The 26,635-nt window shown below is 42.1% G+C and overlaps 1 protein-coding gene across 1 annotated transcript in view; it reads right to left on the reverse strand.

Annotated features, from left to right (window-relative positions):
* Nucleotides 1-4,368: 4,368 nt before the first annotated feature.
* CEP112 (centrosomal protein 112) overlaps nt 4,369-26,635 on the reverse strand; it is a 137,695-nt gene continuing 115,428 nt past the window's right edge. Inside the window, exons 24-27 of the mRNA XM_088537784.1 lie at nt 20,370-20,459; nt 7,962-8,063; nt 5,617-5,681; nt 4,369-4,603 (exon numbers count right to left, since the gene is read on the reverse strand). Of these exons, the coding sequence (XP_088393910.1) occupies nt 4,600-4,603; nt 5,617-5,681; nt 7,962-8,063; nt 20,370-20,459 (261 nt within the window). The 3' untranslated portion in view covers nt 4,369-4,599. The remainder of the gene's footprint in view (nt 4,604-5,616; nt 5,682-7,961; nt 8,064-20,369; nt 20,460-26,635) is intronic.

Genomic DNA, 26,635 nt, shown 5'->3' on the forward strand with positions numbered 1-26,635 from the left:
CTTAGATTTGAAATATGTATGGAGTCTGGCTAAATGCACACACCTCATTTTAGGGCTAGAATTATTTCCATAAAAGCTTTTAACTGTGCTGGCCATGCTACTCTATAAAGGCGAAAAAAAATATATGTATTTTTTCAGTCTCCGTGAGCCTGTGCATCCCCTCTGCACTCACAGGTTCAGCTGATACATTCGGAGTAGTAATTAACAGTAAATACAGACTCTGAATTGCTGATCCGCTGGAGATCGATGCCCTCAGCCAAGTTTGGGTGCCTAGTGGCTAAATCAGCCAGGGTCACAAAAATGATCTGTTTCAGGTATCTGAAAGCCTGTCGAATTTTGCGTTACAGCTGGTGGTCCTGGCTTGATGGCAGGGCACAAACTGAAATGGGGTTTCTCCAAGTCCAAGGCACCCCGAGTCTTGCACAATGGGCTGAAATTGCGGATGAAGCAGAGGACTGCAGAAATGCAGGGCACGTTTCCTCACTCCATTTACCTGAGCATCTTCCCTTCCACCCAGGCAGGCTCTGCACTCGTGAGCTTCGAGCTTTGCCACCTCCTGCAAGAGCCTCAGCACCCTCAGCAGCGGCAGCAAATATAAACATTTACAGAGTTCTAGGTATGGCCTGAATTTAAAAAGGAAGAGACATTTCTAAGGAATATATATATATATATATATATATTTAGAAATACTTGTTCCAGAAGGAGACAAACTCCCTAAATCGCCAGTTCATGGGAATTGCAGTCTGCCCCGTCGGAGGCTCCCGGGGACCCATGGGCACGGAGATGCTGCCCGGGGGTCAGGGCACAGCCCGTACCCTTGTGCACTTGCTAGGGCATTTGTATGATGATGATAAACTGCTGTTAAACCAGTGGTGGAGAGGAAAGAAAAAGCAACGGACTAAGAGGAAAAGACTAGAGATCACTTTAACAGCCCCTGTTTCCAAAACTCTTCGCTTCCTTTTGCTTTTTACAGGCTAAATGACCTAAATCTCATTAAACGTGTCTCGCTCCCGCCAGGAGCCGGGGTCGCGGCGGTGCTGGTGGGGGACAAAGGTGGCTCCAAGCGGTGCCCGGCTCGGGGCATGCGGCTCTGGAGCACCGCGAGGGCCGGCCTGGAGCTGCAGCCCTTGAGGCCTTTCCCTGGGCAAAGGAGCCAACTCGAGCACCCGTGTGAGCCACCAATGAGGCCTCCTGCTGTTAAACCCTGCTTGTGGGCTCCACGCGGGAGAGGTGCAGGACCCCGGCAGCCCAAACCTGCTGACAGAGGCTATTAACTTGTTAGAGCCGTGTCCTAGCTCAGGTGTTCCTCTCCCTCACGCTTTCTGCAAGCATGGCCCCAAATCTGCATGTTTTCAACCCTAAATTCTAGGTTTCCAGTGGCAGCAGTGCTAAGAGCTGCCCACAAGGCTGTCACACCAGCAGCAGTGATGAGGATGTGCCCAGCACTGATGGAGACTCATCCAAGAAGGGCTGGACATGGAAATATTGGAGCTTCTGCCAGCTCTTCTCTTCAATTCCATGGAAGATTTTGGTTAAAATGAAATTTGAAGGTCAATGGTGCTAGCAACAGCATGAGGAAAGCCACCAGGAAAGGCCAGAAAGCCTCTTCTCCAAATGGTCCCTTGAAGCAAGGAAAGCGGGAAGCAGGATCGGATCCTGTCCATGAAAATAACTCCTAATTTGGGGAGGAAAAGTTATATTTAATTATCCTCCTTTCTTGGCTGGAGTTGACCAACTGCATATCTTCTACTGGCTTTATCAAAGGCGCCACCAGCACAAGGGCACATCTAATTTTAAGTGGGCTTTGGTTGGCAGACTTAAAATTGATCATGCATTTTAGTTTCAGTAACTTGCAATTTCTGCAATCTTTGATAATGCACTTTAAAGAGCAAGTCTTCTTTAATGACAAAGGCTTAAAAGAAATGACCTTTCTGAGCAAAATATCAAAGCTGAGGAAAGATGGTTCCTTGGGAAAAAAAAAAAAGCCTGAATTAAAATGACCTTGTGTTCTGAAACTTTTTTTCATACAATATCTGATGTCTTACTTTGCTTTGTACCCTCAGAACAAGACCAAGGATAATTTAGTGGCGTGTGGTGCCTCCAGTACATTTTGTGATTCGGGAAGGACTCGCAGGGCCTTACGATAATTAAAAAGATCAGATCCCCTAGACACTCTCTCTCAAGACCGCTTGTCCTCAGAATCAAAGCTGTGTGTGTTTTTCTGGAAATCCAGTGAGTGTTCAGCACTAGGGGTTATTACAGCCATCACAAGTATTTTCTTCTAGTTGCAATAAAACCTTTTCTGCGCAGCCAAATCCCTTCTCGGGTTGAAGAGGAATGGGCAAGCAGCAGAGGCGGCCGCGGTGCCACCCGGCACCTCTACAATTAACACCTTGTTGCAGCACTGACTGATGCTGGAAGGGAAGATGCGGAGAGGTTGGATCCCTTTTCTTCCGATTGCCAGGGAAATAAGCATATTTGTTACATGTAACACAAGAACAGTGAGTGGCAGCACAGCCAAGTTTCACCTTGATAAGGGTAACCTGCTTTGATACCGGCGAACAACGTTATGTCATGATGCCTCTTTCTTGTGTGCTTCTACACAGGGTTGAACAAGCATCTTTCACACAGCAAAAATCAGTAAAATAATGTTATACAAGCGCAAACAACCCCAGCTCTCTCCGTATCCAAGCCAGCTCCACCAGCACTTGCTTCCCAGGCAGTGAACGCAGGTACCGGCAGGCGACAGCGCGGAGGCAGGGAGCGTGTCACAAACACGGAAATGCTCCTAACCTCGCAGCTGAGACTTGAATTGCCCCTCATTACAGCAAATGATCAAGGAAATGTTAAAAATAACTACAAATAACCTGCCCTGACAAATTAAGAATTTATTTTATTAGATTTATAGAACTTTCAAAATGGGCCTCGCACTTTATTTACTATCAGAGAGAACTTCCTGGGTTTTAAAACTCCCAGACTGACAAAGACCCACTTTCCTTAATCTGCTTTTTGATCGTCAGTGGTATCAGCAACCCACTGTGATCAAGTGAACAAAATCCCAGCCTGAATTCACCAAGGAGCTGTGTCCAGAAGAGGCTGCGTGGGTCTGGTTGTCGCCTCACCACTTCCAGTGGCACAACAGCCACCAGGACAGCGTGCAGAAACGTGAGCAGAACCAAGAGCCAAGGATCAAAACCACCTTATTTCTTTTGTGCACAATAAGAGAGATTTCACCTCTACAGTGGCCATCGTTTGGAGCCACGGCGATGCCAGTTGGGAAATCACAGCGTGCGGCACCTGCTTCTGCTGAAGACCCGGGGCACCGCGGCCGCGCACCTCGGAGCAAACACGTCTGATTTTACTGCCCACAATTAACCAACCACATCCTGACAAACTCCTCCTCCGCCAGCTCCCCGGGGAAAGGTTTTCTGGCACCTGCTGCAGCAGCTTCTCACTTATCAGGGCCATGACAAAGCCTTATCTGTAATGAGAAGAGTCACTTGTTGATTCAAGGAAGGTGGAAAACCTTCCTGGTTCCTCTGTCCTCCCCTGGCTGCCCCGGAGCCAAGATGGACGCGTGGCCATCCCTGTGGCCTCAGTCCTGCCGCCGGTGCCCAGGACGCAAATTCTTGGCCCTCTCTCAAGCACTCGGCTGCTCACAGTGACATGACCATGTCCTGCCTACCTAAACTTACCGACGACCAACGTGCAAACGGACACCCCAGTGCGCGGGCGGCCGAGAGATAAGTCAGCCCTGGGTCCGCGAGGAGCTGAGAGGAACACGGCCCAAGCGGGTCCTTTAAGCCTTCAATCGCTTTCTGCACCTCGTCCTCTGCAAAACCTCCAGAATCTGCTTGGATTCAGCAGGATTGTTCACGTCAAGGGCCGTAGCAGTGCCGGCTCTTTCCCAAGAACACACAACTGCGCCACGAGCAACGCGCGGGATTCCCTCCTGCACCAACCCAGCCAGGGGATTTATCTGTGTTTAACTCAAAACAGTGGCTGCAATTGTCACTGTGAGACTTCCATCCTCACTCCAAGATTTTTCCCTGAAACAAGCATCGAATATTTTCCAAGTAAAAAAAAAAATAAAAGCTGAACAAATCTCTCGAATGCACTGTAGGTATTCAAGTGAGTGAAATGCCCAAGCATTAAAATAATGTCAAAACAAAATAGTACAAAATAATATTTTAATATTATGTAAACATATGGACACAAAACAATGTCAAAATATGTTAAAATATCTTGGACAATAATAATAGAAAAATGACATTTTTCATGTATAAAAGTAAATAGAATGGTATGAGGAAGTAATAACAAAAATATTAGCATATGAATTTTTTGTTTCAGTAAGCAAACTCAATACACAGTATAGCAAAAGTGTAAGTCTGCAATAAGATAATGATAAGAAACAATGGAAGGAAGATACAACTTAAAAAATGCTGGCACAAGCAATGGACATGTTTTCATGAACTTAATTACATTTTATGTGCTAATAAAACAGCCACTGATCTTTACATTTTAATTTACAAGAGCCAAATCTTCAAACCTATTCAAAGCAGTCCCTTTGACATCGAAGAAATCCAGCAGCTCCAGCAGCTACCTGAAAATTAAGAGAGTCCCGTTAGCCAAATCTTGTTATTCTTTCTGGTAAAACAAATGCACCAGGCAGGAATGAGGGCTGGGCTGGATCCAGGTCCTGCGCGGCAGCTCGGGGACTCCCGTGTGGGGCTGTGGCCGCAGTTCGGCTTTTGGTCACCCACCCTTAGGGCCTGATGCATGGCACACAACTATTTATCTATTTTCCTTCACTAAGTGGAAAGATCTGAGACAAAAAGCCTCCCTTTGTAACACTGCGGCTGTTGCTGGACAGACTTTAGAGAGCAGGGTCAAGCTTTGAATTTATCTGGCCGAGTTACCTACACTAGGCACCAAGTCACCAAGCAGCTACGGCACAAGCAGCTGTTACACTTTCATCTTCCAATTAGCATTTTAATAAAAAGTTATATATTTTTTACAAGTGTTTACATTATTTCTACAAGCACACATTTTCATCTGCAGAAACCCTCCTGTGAGATCTGCAAACATCAATGAAATGCATAAATATAAAAAGCTTGAGTGACTTATGCTAAGTTTCCTTTTACTCACCCATCCATGTGAATCACCCATTCTAAAGGCACGGCAAGTCTTTTTTATTGCTGCAGCACTTGCCATAATTTATATTGGAGGGTGTAAACGTTTGAAAAAAAAAAAAAACGCTCAGGCTCATGAAGATCCGGTGCTTTGAAGATGTGATCTGGAATATTACGCATTGCATCATTGTTTTCTATCTTAAAAGGAGGTGGCATCACCGCAGAGCTGCAGCTGTGCTCTGAGCCACGGGCTCATCATGAGCACGGAGGCAAAGCCCAGACTTGCAGTGCACCTGCACGTCCTCTAATCTTGCTCTCCTAGTACTGACTAAGCACTGGGAAAATTCTCAGGCGCTTGTTTACTGGAAATAAGGAGCTTTTAAAACTGCAACCGTATTTGAGTGTTTTAATTAAACCATAAAACTTCAGAAACTGGCATCCACAGGTGAGAAACAGCACAAGCCCATCAGGGATGCTCACATACCTTATGGTGCGGTAGGTGTCCAGCTCTTCCTGGAGGACCGATGCTCTCTTCTGCAGAATAGTTACCTATAAGACACATTCACATGAGAATGGGGGACCAAATCCTAATGAGTAAGTTTGGACTGGTTTCATAGTGGGTGACTTTCTTGTCTGTGCTGCCTAAATCAAACACAGTAACACCTTGGCTGCATGGACCGTTGCTCGCGTGGCTTCCCTGGCTGGTGCACCCAGCTGCACACTATCTGGGTACTCAGAATAGTTTTAACTTCAACTCGAGTTAACATACAGACTGTACAACCGTTTGGGAACCCAAGCTCTACTCTCACATCCAATACAAAGACAGCCCTTTGCTCCCTGCGCTTTTCTGATGAGCATATTCACCTGTCCTTGAAGGCTATGAAAATTCAGGTTTATTAATACGGTGCAGCCACTTATGGACAGCTCACCAAGAGCACACAATTGGGCTGTGTGCTTTATATCTAGGAGCGTTTTACAAAACTTCGCCGGAGCACTGAGTTGTCATTTTTGTTTATTTTTATCGCTGCTTGGCGATTCACCCAGCCCATCCTCTTCATTCTCCTCCAACAATAAATAACCCTGACAGGTGCACGGATTCCAGCGCCCCGCTTGTCTGATGTTTGCAAAGAGGAATTCCAGCAATTTTGGAAGGCCAGGACACCTGTGCTGCTTAGCGAACGGTCGGCGACTACAGCCACTGCTGGAAATACCGCCGACAGCTACGTATCTCTGGGATAACACCCAGCTCTTGGTGTGTGTGTAGTTACTTCTACTCTTTTGAAATGCTGCTGATGCTCAGAGAAGCCCCACAGGTGGATATCAGAGTCTATTCCCTTTTTTAACTCTTTCGAAGGTGTGGTGTCCTTGGATTAGCTCTAGGGAAGGCTTCCTAGCTGACAGTGCTAGCAGCTCAACCACACTTTAAAAATAGCTTTTTGCTATCCACTGGAAATAGATGTCCCCAGGGGATCCTTAACTCTTTATTTCCCACAACTATTCAGACGAGAAAGAGCATCACTTCCATTTGGGATTCCTTGACACGCATGATATTTAAGTTGTGTCACTATTAGCACCTAGCAATAGCAAACTTTCTCTTATGGACATCTTGTATTAAAAGCAAATCTGCCGGAGGAAATTTCTCAGGCAGAGCAAAAACACTGCAGAATAACAATATGCATAGTAAAATAAATAAATAAATAAATAAAAATGCCAGCAAATATATTAAATTACAATCTTCTCTATAGGGAGAGATCTTATAAATAAGAAAAATGAAGAGCAAGTGGCTCTATAATAGCATAAAAGAAGGTCCTGAAATTCTGTTTGAGGTGTGTGTTGGTATCAAGTGTAAACCAACGTGTCCTCAGGGCTCCTGCTTTCTCAGAGCTTAGGGCCAGCTCTTAGCCACTGGGGTTCTCATGTCTTGTTCTGGCTCTTCCCTTCTTCCCAAGATAGCCCTTCTTAACATTTTTAAATGCACAGTCCTGCATTAGGCCATTTGCAAACACATTTGCAAACAGTGTTTTATTTGGACTAATTTACCATAAAATACAGATTATTCTGCATCCATGGTCACTCCTATTTATTGCTAATTACCCTTCCTCATACCTTCATGTTTCTGCAAGTTCAGTCAATGATGACATTATGTTTTCTTTGAGCTCCTAATATACTGAATAGGGCAGTGCTGAATAACTTCTTTTGGGATAATAAAGCCATTTCATTAATAGTTCCCTATTTACAAGGACAGTTTGATATTTCTATTAGTCAATTTTACAGTCTGTGCCACACAGGTAATATTGATTCTCCACTATTCTGCATTAGCCAGTGTTTTGCAATAAAAAAAGCCTTACAGATGTCTAAGGTATCCTCATCATTCCCTTTATAAAGGAAAACCTGGAAGAAATACAATGCTAATTTGGACCACTATCTTAAAAGAAATACCCTAAAAGAATATGCATTATATATGGGTTCAAAGCAAGCAAAATTATTTTTTGCTCTTCTGAATCCCTTACATGCATCCTTTAATTCCTTCTAGAGAAACAGGGTAACAGAGATGAGAGTTAACTGTATGCCATCTTGGAAACAATGTGAGAGAGACTTATTTTCTACTTATGCAACCGAAGGAAACCTTGGGATCAAAAAATATAACATGATTGCTCTCATGATGAGGGAATTGGGGGGAAAATTCTGGTGAAGCATGATCAAGAGGCATGAGAGTGCTGCCATAACTTATTTGTGAGACCAATTCAGTATTTGGTCAAGTTTTGGTCAGTCATATTTTCTTGTCTATAGGATTTTTTTTTAAATGAAGTCCAAAGAATACAAAATTACCTGAGATTTTAAAGACACAATGGTGTCTTCAAGTTCCTGTCTCATAGATGCTGGCATCAAACCCTTGAGTTTGGTTTCATATTCTTGTCGTATATGGGTCATCTGAAATGGAACAAAAGAATAAAATACAGGTGGCTCGTCTTAGAGGTAGCAAAGTAATTTTCTTCTTTTTCCTAATTTAGAGTCCCAAGAAAACAAAATTAGCTAAGGCTATGCAAGAGCATAGAGAAAGGAAGATCCAACAGGCTATCTAATCCATAGAATACAGGTGCTCAGGACATTTACTCTGTAACTCCATAACCACATAAATATTCAACAGACATTTAGAGATGTTATTCAATATTCATTAAGTCAACAGCAATGCTCCTATTGTCTTCAGCTGGCACTGCATCAGAACCTTTAAATAATAAAGCATTTTGCAATTTCAGCAGGAAATTACTCAGAGAAGGAGGAAAGAATTGCTTCAAAGTTTTCAAAAAATAACTTTAACACGTAAAGGTCAAGGTGAAGGAGATGAAGGGGGTTTAAACCATTTCACTTGACATTTCGGACATATATGTGTACTGCACCATCTTTACTGTCTTTGAAAATAGTCCATTCTCTACTCCTATGTACTTGGAAGTTAACTACACATCTTAAAGTTTATCAACGATAATAATCATTTTCTAATTATTTGTATACTTTTCTTTTTTCACCTTATTGATTGGTTAAACCACCTCCTGCTCCAACCCAACAAGAAACAAAAACCACTCCAAACCCTCTATGCCCACACTGCCCTGTTGCACCTTCCCCAAGCTGGAGCAAGTGGGCAGGAATATCCAAAACCCAGGCTCCCATCTTCAAAAGCCAGAAGAAACTCTTGTCAATCACAGGATCACATTGTAATGATCCTGGAAAATACATATTTAAAAGCTTCCACCCTTCTGCATGGACACAAATTGACATTAGGCATCATTCTGTGTGCAGTGATTAGGAAGCCAGACCTCCGAGATCTAGAACACATTCCTGTTTGCAGCTGAGGAAGTGGACAAACAGGCAGACTAAACAAAATGCTTGAACGCTATTGCATTCCAAAGCAAAATAGCCCGTGCAGTGTCATGCATTTGTAATTTGCACATAAAAAGTAGACATCATGTTAGCTTGTTTTATGTCACAGCTATGGGACTTTCAACAAATAGGTTCCAGTATTTTAGGTATGTTGCAAGGTCAGACGTTCACGCAAAAATGATTACTTCTAAAGGGCTTTTTAGTTTGTAATCTTATTTAACAGATAGTGGGTAAATAGGGCTGTTATAAAGCGGTGTTAGGCCAAGATCCTGGACGTAGGTTTGTGGTTCATATCTCCCCAGTGTGACTCTTGACCCAGAAAAAGTACCAGGATTCTCATTCAGTTCTGTCTCATAGAATGACTTGGACACTTTACTACTTTATTGAATCAGGGCTTTATATCTGCACTATGTAAATAAAATATAAAAGGGACTCAATATCAGATTAACTCATAAAATAACATTTAACCTTCAAATTCAGTCTTCTTTTCGAATGCATTTACATGCCAACACCATTTTGTGCTAGTTATACTTCAGTTACAAAATTGCTGAAATCTACTATTGTGACCACAAATCAAAAACTCAGGCTTACATTTGAAGAAGCAGCCATGAGTTTTAAGTTCCACTTATATCAGGGCAACACATGGCAACAAAACACAAAGTTCACCGAAAGATGTGCCAATTACTATCTTCTGCAAATACATTATGCATAATGCAATTATTGATACAAAAGGAATAAAGCAGTCTGATGAAACTTTAGGAAAATTTAGTCTATGAGTCATTCCAATATGCAGAAGAAATCTCCAAATCTCTGTGCAAACAGGCAATTAGAGGCTTTCCTTGTGAGCTGAAAGTAAGTGATGCCACTCTGTACACATAAAGAAATAGCAGGAAAAAAATGGTGAGACAGGAAACCCTGTTTGAACTCAGCCTATATATGTGATCAAAATTTATGTTTTTTTTTTTTTAATTACTCTGAGAAATTTATGCTACTGGTTGTATAAAAGCTTACAAAATTATGCATAGGTACTTTGCCAGCATAAATATTTTTTAATCCAACAGCTTATTTGGATGGGGACCTCGATGCAGCAGAAGCATACATTTCAGTTAATTCAACATGTGGTACACTTGACCTTGGTGAGGTACGCGCAGAAGCGGGCAGGGAACGTTTTTATTTTCTCAACTTTGAAAAATAAAGAGGTATTTTGCACATAAGAGGACGTGGATGGTATGAATCCACACCTACCCCCCCAGCAAAAGCAGCAGCAGGGAAATTCCCCCACGCACGTGAAAGCTGCAAAGGGGTCCGTGGACACGGGCTTGGCAGGCGGGAGGACGTGGGCCCGACCTGCAGCACCGCGAGCGCAGCGGGGAGCGCGCATCGGCACCCCTCGTTAGCACTTTTCCTAGAGGAAAGTCAAGCAAGTCTCATTCTTAATTAACCCCAAACTTTAATACAGCCCAGCGAGGGCAATAATTACTTTCTAATTGTGCAAGAGCCTTCTTGCAACCTGGCCGCTGCTTCTTCTAGTTTAATCTGCCAGTGTCCTCCAAATACCTGCTGTCGCAACGCGGTTGCGGTTGCTATTAACCCGGCTCCCTTTTAATGAAGGTGCTTCTCAGAAAGACAAGAAGAAATATGTACTTTGCTTTAGTGTACGGATGCTTATTACCATGTTGGCTGGAAAAAGAGAGAGAAAATGAGCCCTGGTAGCCAACGTGCTGCTTGGGGCTGGTTTCAGAGAGGTCGGACACACTTTTCTTGCAGTGAAAACTGATTTCTGGGACCCAACTGCCCTCGGTCCGTTTGCTAAGACAACTTTTGGAAACGACACTACTTTCTACTGCGGTCATTACTAATTGCATCACAATAAGATGAAAATAAGGCCCCAGCTGTTTCCTGTCGTTTTATGATAAACAACACGTTGATATTTTTGGCTGGAGTTACTATCAAGGTTTATTGACCCAGGAGATTAAAATAGTTCATAGCAATTACTTCTTATGACTGAAAAATAACATGTAGCGGGCTAATATATACTATCTTTAATGGGGGAAGGTTTTTATTTTTTAACATTTATTTCTGACCAATGAAAGGTAGGCCTGCTGAGATTTTTTTTTTTTTTTTGGCCTTAAAGGCGTTTTTGTTTTTTTTATAGCCTCAAGCAGCCTCCCCAGGATCCACAAATACTGTGTCTCCTCTTATACCCTTGAGAGATGTTTAAAACTGCAATTCTTCAGCCCTCGGGAGGGCTCCAGTCTGCTGCATAGGGATAGCTCTACCTCATTTACTGTTGTGTTCATTTTCCTTTGGTCTGAAGTTTTTTTTTTTTTCATTTTGGTGAGTTGATTTAATTCAGAAACCACCCCAAAGAAGGTTTTATAGGTTTTAATATTAAGCTGCCACATTGCTCTTTGTTTATTCAGGTTGGTGCCCAGCATAGGAGGTTTACAGTTCTACCATCAATCACCTTTGGTGTCAGCAGGAACAACCGGAGCTGCAGTTGCACATGTGCTGCAGCACGTTGCATGGTTAGAAACGGGAGAGAAACTGCTCACTAACTACACAAAAAGCAGATAGGTTACGATGGCAGAGTCTATACAGAGGCCTTGTCCTGGTTGGTCATAAGTCAATCTCGAAAGATGGAAGAGTTTGCTTTGGATGCTCAGCATAGGAATGTCCAAAACTGGGCTTTTCTGGCCAAATTTCTATTCTACTACTTCAAGGAGCCTCCAAGCAGGACAAGTGTAGCTCACAAGGTGGTGCAGACACCGACACAGCCTGTAAAGAAAAGGATATTGTGCTTCTCCATGGCCCGCTCCTACAGCCACCACCACGTCCCATGAACTGCCCATGGCCAACACTCCCTGTCCATCTCCCAAGAAATCCTTTGGTCCAAGTTTATCACTGAGATCTCACCAGTCCTGGGAACTCAGAATTGTGCAAAATCCCCTTTTCCTCCACTTAAAAACCAAAGAGAAATGCATTCTTTGTGAGATCTCCCAACTGTAAATTACTTGATTCAAACCATAAGGAGCATAAGGAAAACGCAAATACAACCCTGAAGTGCGCGGTGCCAAAGCAAATGAAGGGACCACAGAGGAGCTGCTCCAGTTCCTAGAAAAAAAAATCTTTTCTTGGAGGGCATGAAGTTAACATTTTGTTTATGTCAGATAAGAATCAACAGGCAGTTCACTTAAGTAAGGTTTTGTGGTTTTTTAGTATCTTAATTTCTGCCTGTAATATTTGTGAAGCATAATAACAACAAGTGTGCCATGAAATACGAGGCGGGTGACGAAAAGGCATAATTAAGATCTTTTAATTAGTATTGAATTTTCTCCGCAATCCAAGGGAGTAAGATGAGATAAGTAATTTCCTGTCTCTCTCGAATCCTGTCCTGAATTAATCAAACAACGGGGTGTGGCTTAAGAAGATGCTATGATGCTGCTCAAAAGCAAAGTCTTTTAAAAGCTGGCGCGCACGTGAGAAATGTTGTGATAAATCCGAGGACAGGTCAGAATACCAAAAAGGCAAAATATCTCCTTCAGCCTTAGGCACATCGTTTAATCTCAGGTGAAATACTTGTCTTCTCTAAAAGAGAATAATAATAATAATAATAATGCCCAGGTGATCGGCAGTGTTCAGGCATGTGTGCAGAAGAGGGCAAGCAAAGGACGAACGACTATAGTGCCATCCCAATGGAAACCAAAGCAAACATAAAGGAAAATCCAAACACCGACCCAGAGGATGTCAAACGGATGATTAATCCCATTTTGTCTGTGTCCTCCCTAATTGCAGCGACTCCTCCTCAGCTCTGCAACAGTCCTGAGTGCTGAACGGCGACCGCTCCGCTCTCACCAGGCCCCTTCTCCGAATTCAGGAACTCGAAATCTGCTGAATCCTTTTATTTTTTTTTAATTGAGCAATCAAATGATGTATTAAATCTTTCAACGAAGACCAAGGCCCGAACATTCCTGTTCTCACAACAAATCCAAATCCGAGCGCTCGCTGCTTTTCAGTCCACATCCGCTCGTCTTCCAGCGAGTGGGAGTTTCTGTTCGCATTGCGAAACGCATGTTGAAATACGGGCAGTACAGATTTGAAGAAATGTAATGCAATTTGATACAAATGTTCTCCAGTTCTTAAAAAAAAAAATGTAACAAGTGCTATAAATTGCGTGAATTTGGCTCAGCCAAAAAGAGACACTGAGCGAGCCCGGCTGAGTGAGTTATTTTGCTGTGTTGCTCTCCGCTGAGAACCTACCCCCTTTGGACAGCCCCAAAAAACACTAGCTGGCGGCAGGCTGTCCTTGCCAGGTCACTTTAGCTACTAAGAGCATCCAAAACATTTTTGCCTTGTTGTATCACGAGCCCCCAGGGACCCGCAGTTACGCGGAGCAGCCGCGACACAGTCTGAGCTTTCTGCTCGCAGCTTTTTTCAACATGTGTCCAAGAGACCTTGACATTTCAGTGGTCTGTGTTTTGATATTTATATATATATATATTTTTCCTCTTAACCAAGAGCTCCCACCTGGAAAATCCTCTGCTTGTAGTTAAGTAATAAGAGTCCATATAATTCATAACTGCAAAGAAAGGGAATCAGGCAAAACTTTTTTTTTTTTTTAAACAAAACAAAACAAAACCAGTGGGCCGCACATGGCAAAGCAGCATTCTTGGGATTACGCGAGCTGGAGAGCAATGAAAGCTTTCACTGTCAGCGCCATCGAACAAGCAGGAATGCTGCGGCTACAGATCCCTGCTCTGCTCTCCACCTCCCCCTCCTTAGGGCCCCGCTATTGTTCCGGTTGGGATTTTGAGGATCCCTGATTTCTTTATGCTTCTTTCTGAGTGACTCATCTTTGTCCCCGAGTAGCTTTTCCTTTGGCTCTTGTCAATGATGCTCTTCCACTGCCCTGAGAGGTCCTTACTCCGCACTAACTTGTGCTGGGGCTCGGAGGAGAAGGCTCCCAACACATCCCCTACGTGCAGACTTGCAGTGCAGGAACAGGAATCTAATCCAGCCCAGCACCCCCAGCACTGCTGGGCCAAATCTAAGAACATACGGTACTAATTTATGGTTCTGTTGATGGCAGAGAAACTCTAATAGGCTATCAAGATAACGAAGTCTGAAATGGAGCTACAAGCATCTCTGACAGCACCACTGGAACGCAGTGCTGTGTTCCAGCTTTACATTGCAGTATGTGTTACCTTCCCTATAACTCCTTCTGCCGGGGAATTGCTCAGCGCGCGAAGGGCTCCGTGTGGGATCCGCAGAGGTGCCCAGTGCTCCCCAGCGGCCTCAGGGACTGACAGCGCTCAGCAACGCGACGGAGCAAACTCAATGTGTTCCCGCTGCCTGGGCGAACAAGCAGATCTTTGTAGATAACAATCGGAAGCTACTTATTGCCATTTCCTCTCTTTCAAGAGCAAGAATTTAACTGGCATCTAAACTGGAAAAGAAACTGCCAGGTTTACAGAGCTTCACAACGGGTGAGCCGGGAGTCCCACTCAGTGCAGGCAGCAGCCACTGCTGTAGCTCTTCTGGGTGCTTCTTACAAGCAGCACTTGATGCTTATTAAATTACAAGCAAAATCACACTTTTGAATAAATGATGTTAAAGAACAGCATAAAGTTGGCCTTTTATTCAATCCTGTTTAGTTCCATCCAGGCTCCTCATCACCTGGAAAAAAGAAATGAACGGGACAAGTCTCAACAAGGCCAGTGTGTGGTTGAGGTGTCCCTTCTCTGCTGGCACTCAGCCTCTTCCCGCATGCAACTTTTCCATTTTTCATCCCCTGCACTAAATGCACCGTGGTCTCTTGAAGCCCTCCTTTAAACTAGTCCATGGACACTTCTGAAAGAACAAACCTCCCTTAATTGATAATGTGCAAACAAACCACAGACACTCCAAAATGAGGCGCCGCTCTCTTAAAAAGCGTCTTTCCTTCTCAATCACAAATAGTTAAGAAGTAAAGACAGCAAACTGCCATTTTAAAGCCCTCTTTAATTCCTGCATGCCAGAGTGTTTTGATTTTTTTTTCAGTAAAAAATCTCTTCTTTCTTTCAACTATTTGCACTCTAATTTCGGTCTTCCTTTCTTGCTCCAGCTGGTTACTTCGTTGCAGTAATTCTTTCAGCTCTGTGAAGCACATTCTTATTTGTGCATTCTCCAGTGTGTCTGATTACCAAAGTTAACATTTGATCACTGCCTTCCACACGTAGAGCCTCGTCTCCCTCTGTTCCCTTTGACGCTTTCGCAGTTGGTGCAAGAACCTTCTCTGCCGCAGCTCCCGCCATATGGAGCTCCCGCTAACTTTCAACTCTATTGATTTCCAGCTCCTTTCAAATCCCACCTGAAAATCTGTTTTTCTGTTCTTGAATCTCAGCTTCTTCCTCCTTCTGCTACTATGAAACTTCATTTTATGTAGTATAACTTACTATATTCTACGCAATTCTGCATTCCTTTCATGACAGGCTGTTAAAGAAGACGCTACGCAAAGTATATTATAGAACATGCTGAATACAAAGTTATATTACTACTACTGGAACGATCTTGGTCTTAGCTAAAAATTTGGGGGTATTACTGCATCAAAGTGATTCCTGAGTGCATCAGTTACTTGCGCAGTAAGACATTAACCAACCTAAAAGTGGCAGAATTGAGCTCCAAATAGTGCAAGCACCCATTTCACATAGATCAACATTTTCATCCACATATAGGCTTATTTATCTACCTGTTTGTCCATGAAAGGTCCTTCGCAACTGTATCAACCTGATTCTCTCCTCAACAGCCTCTATCTGGAAGTCCCAAATGAGAAAGACAAGCTAGGGAAGGGATGTCTTGCTCTGCATCTGTCAGACAGACTCATGTGCTCTCATGTCACATGCATCTTCACTGCTTTTCTGGGGTCTTCCAACCCTTTATCTTCTTTTCATTAAAAATATTTAAAACTTTCTATTTGTTCACCATAAGTAGTCAGAGAATAAATCTTCTGTTGTGCACTCCCTAGACATTAACTTGGCAGATGCTCAGCCTGCGGAGCGGGGAGCGACGCTATTCTGGCTGCTCTCTCTTCACTTTTCACTGCATGTACGAAAATTCCTTGATGCTAATGTTTGAAATGCCTTACGGAAGGCAGGCGGCTGGAGCATGTGGCAGCCTCCTGACCCCAGGTTTGGGATGCTGGCAGAGCAGTGGCTGGAAAGCAAGCACAGGGCCATGGCAGGGCGCCATCCCCCTCCTCCTCCTCCTCCGTCTGAGCCGTGCTGAGGCGCAGAAAAGCCCTTCACATCCAGCCTCTCCATTATGTGCGGATCACAGACGGACACGGCAGGCACGGTTTTAATGTGACAGCCCTTGGCGTCGCCGTCCTTGATGGTCACAAAGGGAACTTCTTACGAGTCTCACTTTCTTCACCACTGCAGCGGTGCCGGGCGCGGGGCAGCTTGCCCGCGCGGTTAATGGGCTGGTCTGGAGCCAGCACCAAGGCAAGGCTTTCTCACTATGAATCACTGCTGCGGTTTAAGATCATTCAAATCTAGACTAAGCTTCCCATTTCTGTGGGAGCAGAAATGGGTCTCCAGGGGAAACATGTGGAAGAGGTTCAGTGGAGTGGGCTGAAGCAAGTGGAGCAAACGGCAGAGTTTCGTCACCACCTCCAGCGGATGCTCCCTATTTGTGCCGTGGTTTCCAAAGTGCTCGTCAGCTCTGGAAAACAAAGACTGTCTAGAGAGCTCCTCACCTGCTGCTGGCCAGATTTTTAAAAGCCTAGAGCTTATTATCATCGTTTCAGACAACTCTGGCATGTTCTGAGAAAGACAAACCTCTGAGAAAGTCTGCAAATTCCAGGGTCAAGTTTTGAGCAGGAGAACTCAAGGCGCGTATGCCCAGAACACAGCACAGCTTTTGCAATTATCTGAGACACCTGAGCTGAAAGTCCTCCTGGAACAGGAAAGAGTCTGGTTTGGAAGCAAGCTTCCTGCATCCCTTCATCAGTGTCCAGATGATGGAAATCTCCCTGCTTACACATGATTTTCCGGAGCATTCGTCAAACTGGTGATAGCAGCCATAATGCAATTATAAAAGCAGTCCAGAATAATAGAAGTTAAGGCAAAGATTTTCCATTAATTTATCTGACTACATCTATCTTAAAAAAGTCTGGATATCTTTAAAATAAGTCTGACAAGAACTATGGACCAAACGCCCTAAACACCAGGGATAATATTACTCAAGTCTTCCAGCTTTCACTATTAGGAGAGATTTGGGGCACATGCTCTAGAATCAGGAGTATTTTGGTCACCTCAATCTTACTGATTCGTTGCTCAGATGTGCAGACAGTAGTGCCATTCCCATGAAGACTAAGGTGTGGCAAATGTGCGAAGTTTGCTCTGCTACATAGCAACTAAAATTTCAGAACGATGCATCACAGCAGTCGTCTGAGAACAAATATATTTAGTTGGCATGGAAACAGCAAGTTAGGCTGAATGTGGTAAATATCCAGCAGTCATAAAAAATTGAGCAAGTCAGAATAATAAACATTAAAAAGAAAACTCACTGAATGCTATTGAAGCAGGGCTCTCTTGCAATTATCGCTCCTGTTTTCATTTGAACACTGGAGTGAAATCCACTTAACTAAATAAGCTGTTCCATTTTATTCCAAATACTTCTACAACATCCTAACTCAGATAAATCCTTTCTCTTTTTTTATAATCTATTTGGGGAAAAAAAAAACATATTAAAGAGTTGTAAGTCTGTATTGGTATTCTCCTTCATTTCCTCAGCAATATTCATGAATTGAACATAATTGATTTTCTGTCTTTACAAAATCTCCCTCCTTTAAGGCTCAATTTGTGAAATGACTGCTCACAGGAGGAGTATTCTTACGGTTTGAATACCTTACGTTACTTCCATTGTTTGGGAATGTAAGAGGGACTTTTTCCCTCCGCTATTTCCAATTATAAATTTTACATCATATCCAATCTGCCCCTTTATTTAAAACATCAGGATCAGCAATGAAAAAGCAGTCAATTCACAATCTGAAAAAATCTTGCATTATCAGTTATGTTGGTCAAAGTAGGAGAAGATCTTCAGGACATTAAGATAAAAGTACTGGAAACATAATGAATTAAAATTGCTTTTGACAAATGTATGTTAATCTGGACTGCAATATGTAATTTGGGTTACTTTGCCATTCTGCAATATCATCAACAACCTCTATCACTGAAAAAATAACAACACTCATATAAGGTGTTTTTATCTGCTCATCCTGTAAAGAGAATCAGAAAGAAAGTAAAAACAAATCCATACAATAGCATGAAAAATTGGAACAAAAAAGCTTCACAGTCGAACTGGAAGGCCACACTCAGCTGTAGACAACTCACTGCTTTGGCATCACAGTCCTCCTAACATATTTCCCCTCTGCTCTTATTTATGGGATGGTTTGTGTCAGTAACTAGACTCTATCTGCTTGGATAATTATAATAAAGAGAGGTTAATTCTGCACAATCACCACGGCTTATTACTAGCAAAGAGTTAAGCTCCATGAATGTGTCAGTCACTCCCGGAGACTGCAGAGTTATAAAGACGTCACATGGAAAAGAGACAAACACGGAGCACTACGATACCACCCAACAAGCCATAACGAGAAACAGCTTTTTATTTTTAATTAAAAGCACAACAAAATGTTTTTTCATGTCTCATTCATTTGTTTGTTGTTGTTATAGAATCAAAACACAAGATTTTTCCTTTTAATGAAAAGCAGAAGCTGTTTAACCCTTGCTCCTCCTTATTTATAGACATGTAAAAGCTCTGAAAAGCGGCCTTTGTAAGAGAGCCAGCGCAAATTTTGATGCTTTATGCAATTCTCTATCAGACAATATTTGGTAAAAGTGGAAAGCAAGTTCTAAGCAGCTGCCTTAAATATTCCAGCTCCCTAATCAGCTGATTAGACGTCAGCTACTCTTAATGCTTGATGGTCATGTTTGCAGGCAGTCTGGCCAAGACACAGGAACTGCAGGTATGTCAAAGCAGACATTTTTTATTCCAGAGAGATAGGCATAACTAATGGATTAACCAGCCACAGAGTCCCTAACAACTTTCAAAAATGTTTTTCTGTGAAGAAAAAATGAAAAAAAAAAAAAAGCCGAAACACATAAACATCCTGAATGGATCCAACCAATTTGGGAATTCTCAATATATGAATGGGAGTGACAAGCCAGTAGACTAATACATACGTCAGTATTACCATAAATCCGCTGTTTCTGCCTTGCCAGACAAGGTCTAAGCACTTGTAGTGTGATTTAAATAACGTTTCAGATGCACATAATTCCCCAGCTGAGCCAGTCCTTCGGTAACCCAAGAGCGGACAGGTACCTAATTTTCCTGCTCTTTTCTAGGAGACAGCAGCTGGAATGCAACGCTTGCAGGCCAGGCACTGGTTACACCAAAGTGCTCAGGTGCCGCGAGCGTCGCAGCCCTGAAGAGCCCGACCCAACTCTGGATCTGGGAGACGGCGGCAGGGGCAGAGGAATAGCAAAGCACTGACTTTGAAGAGAGGAAATACATAGAGGTAAACACTGAAGGTCAATGCAGAGAGCTATTCGCAAGCAGGATAACAACAACTGGGGAAAAAATATTTGAAATTCATTATTATCCTTCTACAACCACTCTATATTACTATTCTTTCAAGTTTGGGTTAAGAAAAACAGTTATGGAAACTGTTAGATGAGCACCAAACAAAGTTCTGGAGGGATTCACAAACTCACTAGCATTGCAGATCTGTAAGTCTGTAGGTGACTCAGACACCTCCCTATTTTCCTGAATGTTTCAATTTAAAATTGGTTTAAATGCAGATCATGCACTTTCCATTTCAATACCAGCCTCTAAATTACCTACATGAATTCACTTGAAGCAAACAGAATCTCTGTTTTCACTGAAAACATCCAGAATAATTTTAGCAATATTCATCATATGGAATTGTTTATAGACAATAAGGACAATGAATGCATAAGATCAGCAATAAGAATTACGTATGCCTCAGTTATTGTCCAATCGTAATTCTTTTAATACAAGCCATTAAAGGACAGATTAGAGTAGCCCCCAAACCCTCTATTAAAACAGCATCGTTGCTCGAAAATAAATTTAACAGCTAGAATATTTGAAATACCAACCCAAAATAGAGAGCATAAGATAAGTATTTGCCCGTAGGGTCCAGACAGTTTAATTCTCTTTTATTAACAAAAACAGAAAAGAAAGCTAGCTGAAAATTTTAGAGGCAAATATGCGCTTTTGCTTCGCAGCAAGATATTATTTTTAAATCTAGACACCCCCTCGCCGAAGGGAAGAGAAGGAGGGCTCTGTGCCAGGTACCTGCTCCTGGGTCTCCAGCTCTCTGTGTTGCAGCTTCTTTTCTGCAGCCCGCACCTGGCTGCGGTAACTTTCCATCTCATCTTGTAAGGCCTGAAACAAAAGTGATGGATGCGAAACACACGTGAGAAACGCAGCAGGACAGAAAAACTCAGTTCATGCAGTTCAAGAGGTTGAGTAAGAAAACAGTGCAACACCAGCCCAACTCCTCAGCTACAGTGGCTTTTAGCAACCTATGAAAGATGCTAAGAAGGCCTAGTTAAATTTCATTAAAAAGTGCAGTTAAATGCTAGGTTCTATTCTATCAGAGCTTACATGTATTCATACTAAAAATGTCATAAATGTCCTCAAAGACTGAAAGTGAAAAGGAAGCGTAGCAAGTTCTGTCTCATATGTTTGCTATCAGTTTATTTGTACAGTCTGTGCTTCCTAGGAGCCCTTTCACAGGGTACCAACCACTTTTCCCCTAAACCAGCTGAAGGATCCTCGGGAAAACCATGAGCGGAATTTGCAGGGACAATGTGCTCCCTGTTACCTCCACGGAGAGCTCTCCAAGACGGGGAGCTCCCTTCCTCCCCTGTGGTAACATCTAGCATGTGACATACAAAGCAAAAACGACAATAAATAAAAACGGATATTACGATCATGTAACTTTACCACAACTATCCAATCTTTATTTAGTTCAGAAATAATCACTTTTAAACCAAGCTCATAAAATGCATCGACAAACTTATTTTGTCATTATTGTTCCTCTTGTATATTTATCTTTATTAGGGCAGCCCCTCCAAGCCTTGATCTTTTTGTTATTCACTTAACAAAAGAACAGTCTTGCCCCAAGGAGCTGATAGTCTCTGTTATTCCTAACAGATAGACACCAAACAAACAATATAGAATTTCAAAGATTTTTTTTCAAGTTTCCTAGGCATTGTTGAAGGTTTGAATACACACTTAGCATTCACTTGCACACTTGCTAAAAGCTTAGTGATGCTGTCAGCTTGAATAAAGTCCTGGCTAACTACAAGCAGGGACTTGAAGCAAAGTGCACAGGGAGAGCGTTGGACTGGCACCAACCCAGAGGCAGCACGGAGGGAGGATTTCCAGTTATATTCCATAGGCCAGGAAATTCAGGCAGAGCTGCCCATCAGCTCAAATGTGTGCAGCACAGTCAGGAGTTGGCCAGAGCAAAGACTTAGACTTGATATCTGCTATAAATGACCCAGAAGGCGCCTCAGCGCAGGTTTTTTTTTTCCACAAAAAACGGAGCTGCAGCAAGAACATCTGCAGAGCCTGCTGCACAGGAGAGCCCAGCAAGGCCATGTTCCCTTAATGCGTTTTTCAGCACATGTGATACGGTTATCGTTTGCTTCCTCAAAGTAGAATACCCACACATAAATCAGGATCATTAAAAGTGCTCACAGTACAAAGATTTAACAGAAAAAAAAAAAGTCGCTCTTTTCCCCAGCACTGAAATACTGTACTCTCAAATCATTTACAGGATAAAATTGCTATGGAGATAAGATAAGAGGACTACTTATGATAGATCTTGCACATTGTTTTGAAGTGATGCCAGGCATTAACTTTAAAGTCTTATAGCTATAAGACTATTACATGTTCTGATGCCAAAAAATTTAACCAGACCCAAGCATGAACTTCGGATCTGCCCAGGAACTTTTATGCTCTCACCACTGCTGAGAAATGTTGAAATCCAGTCTTTGAACATCAACTCAGTCTTCTACGCTCAACAAGTCTTGCAGTACCTTTAATTAGCAATAACATAATGAAATGTATGTGTGAATTGTAGGCTTTTTGTTTCCATTTTGTATATCTAATATGGTAACTTAAAATACAAACAAGCCTATCTTGACTTAAATCCTAAAACGATCGGGTCGTGCAATTGTGATACAGAACGAGCAGGGCCTTTCCACACACCACAAAAGTCACGGAAGAGCCAATTAATTTGGGAAGAGTCTTGCCCCGACTTCAAAGTGCAGAGGTACAACCGCTGCAGAACAACTCTCAGGACCATCCCCAGAGCACATTTCAGATAAACTACAAAGCACGCCCCGTCTTCTCCTGCTATTTCCACGTGATCAGTTTATACAGTCAGAGTAGCTTGGCACGGTGAAAAACGAGGAGGGAGGAACCCTCGCTACACTGCCAAGCCCAGCACCTACTACTGACGACAAACACGGATGGGTAGAGGACAAACCAACTCCTGCCACTGCACAGACTCCAGGTTTGGGTATAAGGCAGGTCCTGAGAGTCACTTGCAGTGCTTGTATGGGTATTCCAGCTTTCCTATCACTATGTGGACAAAATTAAAAAGGTCAGCGGTTGATCAAGCCCATACCGAACAAGTACCACGAAAATCTCATGGTTGCTGCAGATTCGTGCATATGGTTATCTCTGAAAGCAGCAATTGGAAGCAAGCAATTTTGTTGCCCACGATTTCCATGTTCCAGGAGGAGCCATGGAAGATGCCAGGAGCAGCGCACCCCTCTGAAGGTCACACTGCAAATCCTCACTTAGCTGCTGGTCACAGCCTGAATGCTCTGATACCTATTTTGTTGGGTACCCAAAACCATCATATCTTTTTTCTGTATCTGATAGATAAGCTTTTCTCATACCGAGCACTCTTCAAAACAGGAGATGACTTACCCGAGGTACACCACAGAACAGCTCTTTTGTAAAATTAAACAAGCTTTTGTTTTGTTTTTTGAGATCTTTTTTTTTTTTTTTGAAAAGCAGTTCTGCAGCTTCAAAGTGTCAGATTTTACCCATAGAATAACACCATGCCTGTTTAATAGCTGCTGGGATGAAGGAAAAGGATAGTAAAAACGAAAAAAGCTAAAGGGAGAGTTAAAAAACAAAAAAAAAACAGGCCAACTTTTGGCTGTCAGAGGCTTTTCTTTTTTTTTCCCCCAAACGGAAAACAAAGCCGAACTTACGAAGTTAAATTTTTCAAAGTACAAAATTAATCCCCTTCTCTCAGCTTTGCTAAGCTGACTTACATCACTGTTATAAAGACAGTATTTTTTTTTCAGTTAAACCGGCTTTCAAATGCCATGTAAACATGTTTGCTGTTGAAAGTCTACACCATACCTGACCTTGGAAGTGCTTTGTGTTGGCCTGAGAACAAAGAAACGCAATGTTTTGCTTTCCAGCCCAGATATCCTACACTTTGAAAAGCACTTAAAAATGTAAATGAGATAATAAGCTCTACTGCAACAATGTGGGTGAATTACAGCTGTGCAAAAAGAACATTCATTTGATTTATTTACAAAAAATGGAAAGGCTCCTAAAATAAAATCATACTGTAAATGCTTTGGGCACAGCTGGTGCTGAGCGGAGCGGGAGCCGCTGCGGCCGGGCTCATGGTCGCAGTTTGCCCATTGCCACTAGGAGAGGGGAGCAGCAGAGCACGTGTCTGGATAGGCACTTTCTTTTCTTTTTTTTTTTTTTGGTATTACTCTATTATGGCTCAATTATCACCAGTGAAACGTTTAATTAAGTTTTATTTCCAGACCAACTCCGCTGGTGGTGCCTAAGAGCACCTGGGAGACAGCGGAGGAGCACGTGGGGCATCGGTGCAGGATTCGGCCTTGTAGCTCCCGGAGATGTTGGGACAAGAATGAAACCCAGCAGCTCAGCCTGACTTCTGGGTGCCAGATTGAGGCTGCAAAGGGTTTTGTGTGTTTTTTTTTTTTTTTTCTCTTTAACTTGTGAAGAGCATAGTTTTGACAAGGAGCCATAGCGAGATGAAGAGATACGATGCCAGAATTACAAAATCCATTTCAGAGCAGGAATAAACGTTTGGCATTAGTTACACGGCTTAATTCAAATCAACTAAGAGCTGGTAAGAAAAAAGATTTTAAGAAGCACACGAACAAGTATGAAATGGGAATATATGAAGGATTTAGTCTCTAATATATGAAAACTGATTTGATTATCCTTTAACCACAGGACGTTTAAAAAAAAGAGGTGTCAGATTCCCTGAAAGAAAATTCAGTTCTAGAAGAACTAAACAAACAGGAATCATTAGTATTACAAAATACTTGTCATTGATCACTATGAGAAAACACTGTATTTACAGACTTGTGATATCTCTTCGAACTCAAACAATTTCCTACTTTAGGTGAGTTCTTGAGTGTAATTGAGGCTTCATTCCTGCTCCACGAGAAGCCAACGGCCCGTCCGGCACCACCAGGAACCCGGCACATTTATCGGGAACGCTGAGAGTTGAGGGGACCTGCACTAGGAAAGGAAAATTTCCTGAAAATACCAGACATCCAAGGTATTTTTCACCTTGAAACAAAAAGTGTTGGCAGGGAAGTCATTACTCATAATGACCAGATTATGCCACATGTTGGCTTTTATATATATATAAATATATATATGTATACATGTGTAATTTTTATTGGCTGTAAGACAGACTCTGCATACACAGATGTGCACCAGTATCAAAAAGAGACCTTAATATTTATGACCAGTGCAGAGTAATACTACTAATAAAAGGTAATAATAGCTAGCACTTTTCATCTTCAAAGAATTTTTCAAACATTACCAAATTAATATAATTAGTTAATGAAAGATGCAGTAATAAAAGCTACCATAATTACCTACTATAGTTTTAATTATCTCCTTACTAATGCCCACAGAAAAAAGACTTTATACTCCTCAAAACATGTGCCAACAATAATTCTGAATGCAGGCCCCTCTTTAAGTGTCTCCTAAATTCAAATTACATCCATTGATGTGTTTTCTCTTCCCCCATCATGCAAAGAAAACCTCATTCTGGAAGTTAAAGAAAATCTGTGTGAACATTAATAAAAGGTAAAACTACTTTGTTCCATAATTATAACTGGAGAATGCTATAAAATTATGTCAAAAAATCTTCAATCGTGAGCACCTTTCCCTCTCTGTGAAGCTCACTATTTTACACCCAAGGATGGGACACAAAATTATCCTTTATAGAAGATGGTCTCACAATTTACAGAATCAAATGCAACTTTTACTTACAAACAGCCAGTCAAGTATCCCACCAAAATTAACCACAGGTCTTCAGTCTCCAACTCTTCTCTACTCACACTTTTTAAAAGTGAGTGTTATTTTTGTTAGAAAGCTTTATAGGGATCAGTAAATATGTCTGGGTTTATTACTGCTAAAAATAAACTGAGAAAATATATCTACAAAGATCACTGATGGAACTCCACCAGTCACAGAAAAAAAAATGTATTTTTTTGGAAGTAAGCACTGATGTTGAGCCAAATTGCTGGTTATAACCCAGGCTTCCTGCTCGTGTCCACTGGCCACTCCACCTTGGACGCTGGTCGTCCTCTGTCCTGCATTTCCAATGTGCGACTCTGAAAAACTCTGTACTTAAGTTCTCTCTTGTTTTTGGTGTAAAGCAAAGGAAATCTTATGGTTTTAACCTAATACATATGTTTGCTGTTCACATATGGCAGAATTCCTTTCTGGTGGGAACTTTTGCGCTGCTGTTGCAACACACTATATATCCAAAAAGTCTCCTTTGATGTTGAAACATTTCTCCACTACTCATTATGCTACTGATTCAATATGAAAGGCAAAATTTCTGTGGTTTTGGTTAAAACAATAGCTTTGGTTTTTTGCAAACAAAGTTCTCTCCAACCTATATGCAGGGACCAACACTAGTAGAATAGAAAAATAAAATATCTGTATTATTTTCTACAGAAAATAGGTATGATGTTTAGCAACTGAAATTATTCTTCCCTCTTCTGGGTAACATTGCAATTACTATTATGACTGTACAGAAAATCTCTTTTTTATTGCTCCTGAGGAATAGAAATTAAAACACCTTAAGCAATATTTTACCTTTCTTGAACACTTGCTTTCCAGTGACCTCCTAGCCTTCTACCATCATTTAAATCTCATTACCTAAGTGAAGTTGCTAATAACTATATATGGGTGGGGAGAGGAACTCTGATTTGTCTAGCACCTTCCTGGGCAATGGCAAAACTGCAGAACGAATCTGGGCCTCTTCATGCCTAATATATGATGCGAAGCCCTAGGCACTACATCATGAATACTGAACGCTAATTACAACATGAAATGGAAACACAAGCTTTAATATCTCTCTAAACATGTTGGCTAAAAGAATTATTTCGCCCTTTTCTGCTACGACTATGAAAAAAAGTTTCTTCGGTCAGAAATCAGACAAAAGTGATAACTTTCAAGAAAGCAAAATTCTGCAACTCCCACTTAGAATAATGAGAACTTCCATATGTAGA

The sequence above is a fragment of the Tinamus guttatus genome, unplaced genomic scaffold (genome assembly GCF_059628265.1).
Source record: "Tinamus guttatus ecotype Peru unplaced genomic scaffold, ASM5962826v1 Tinamus_guttatus_pri_ptg000045l, whole genome shotgun sequence".
Taxonomy (NCBI): Eukaryota; Metazoa; Chordata; class Aves; order Tinamiformes; family Tinamidae; genus Tinamus; species Tinamus guttatus.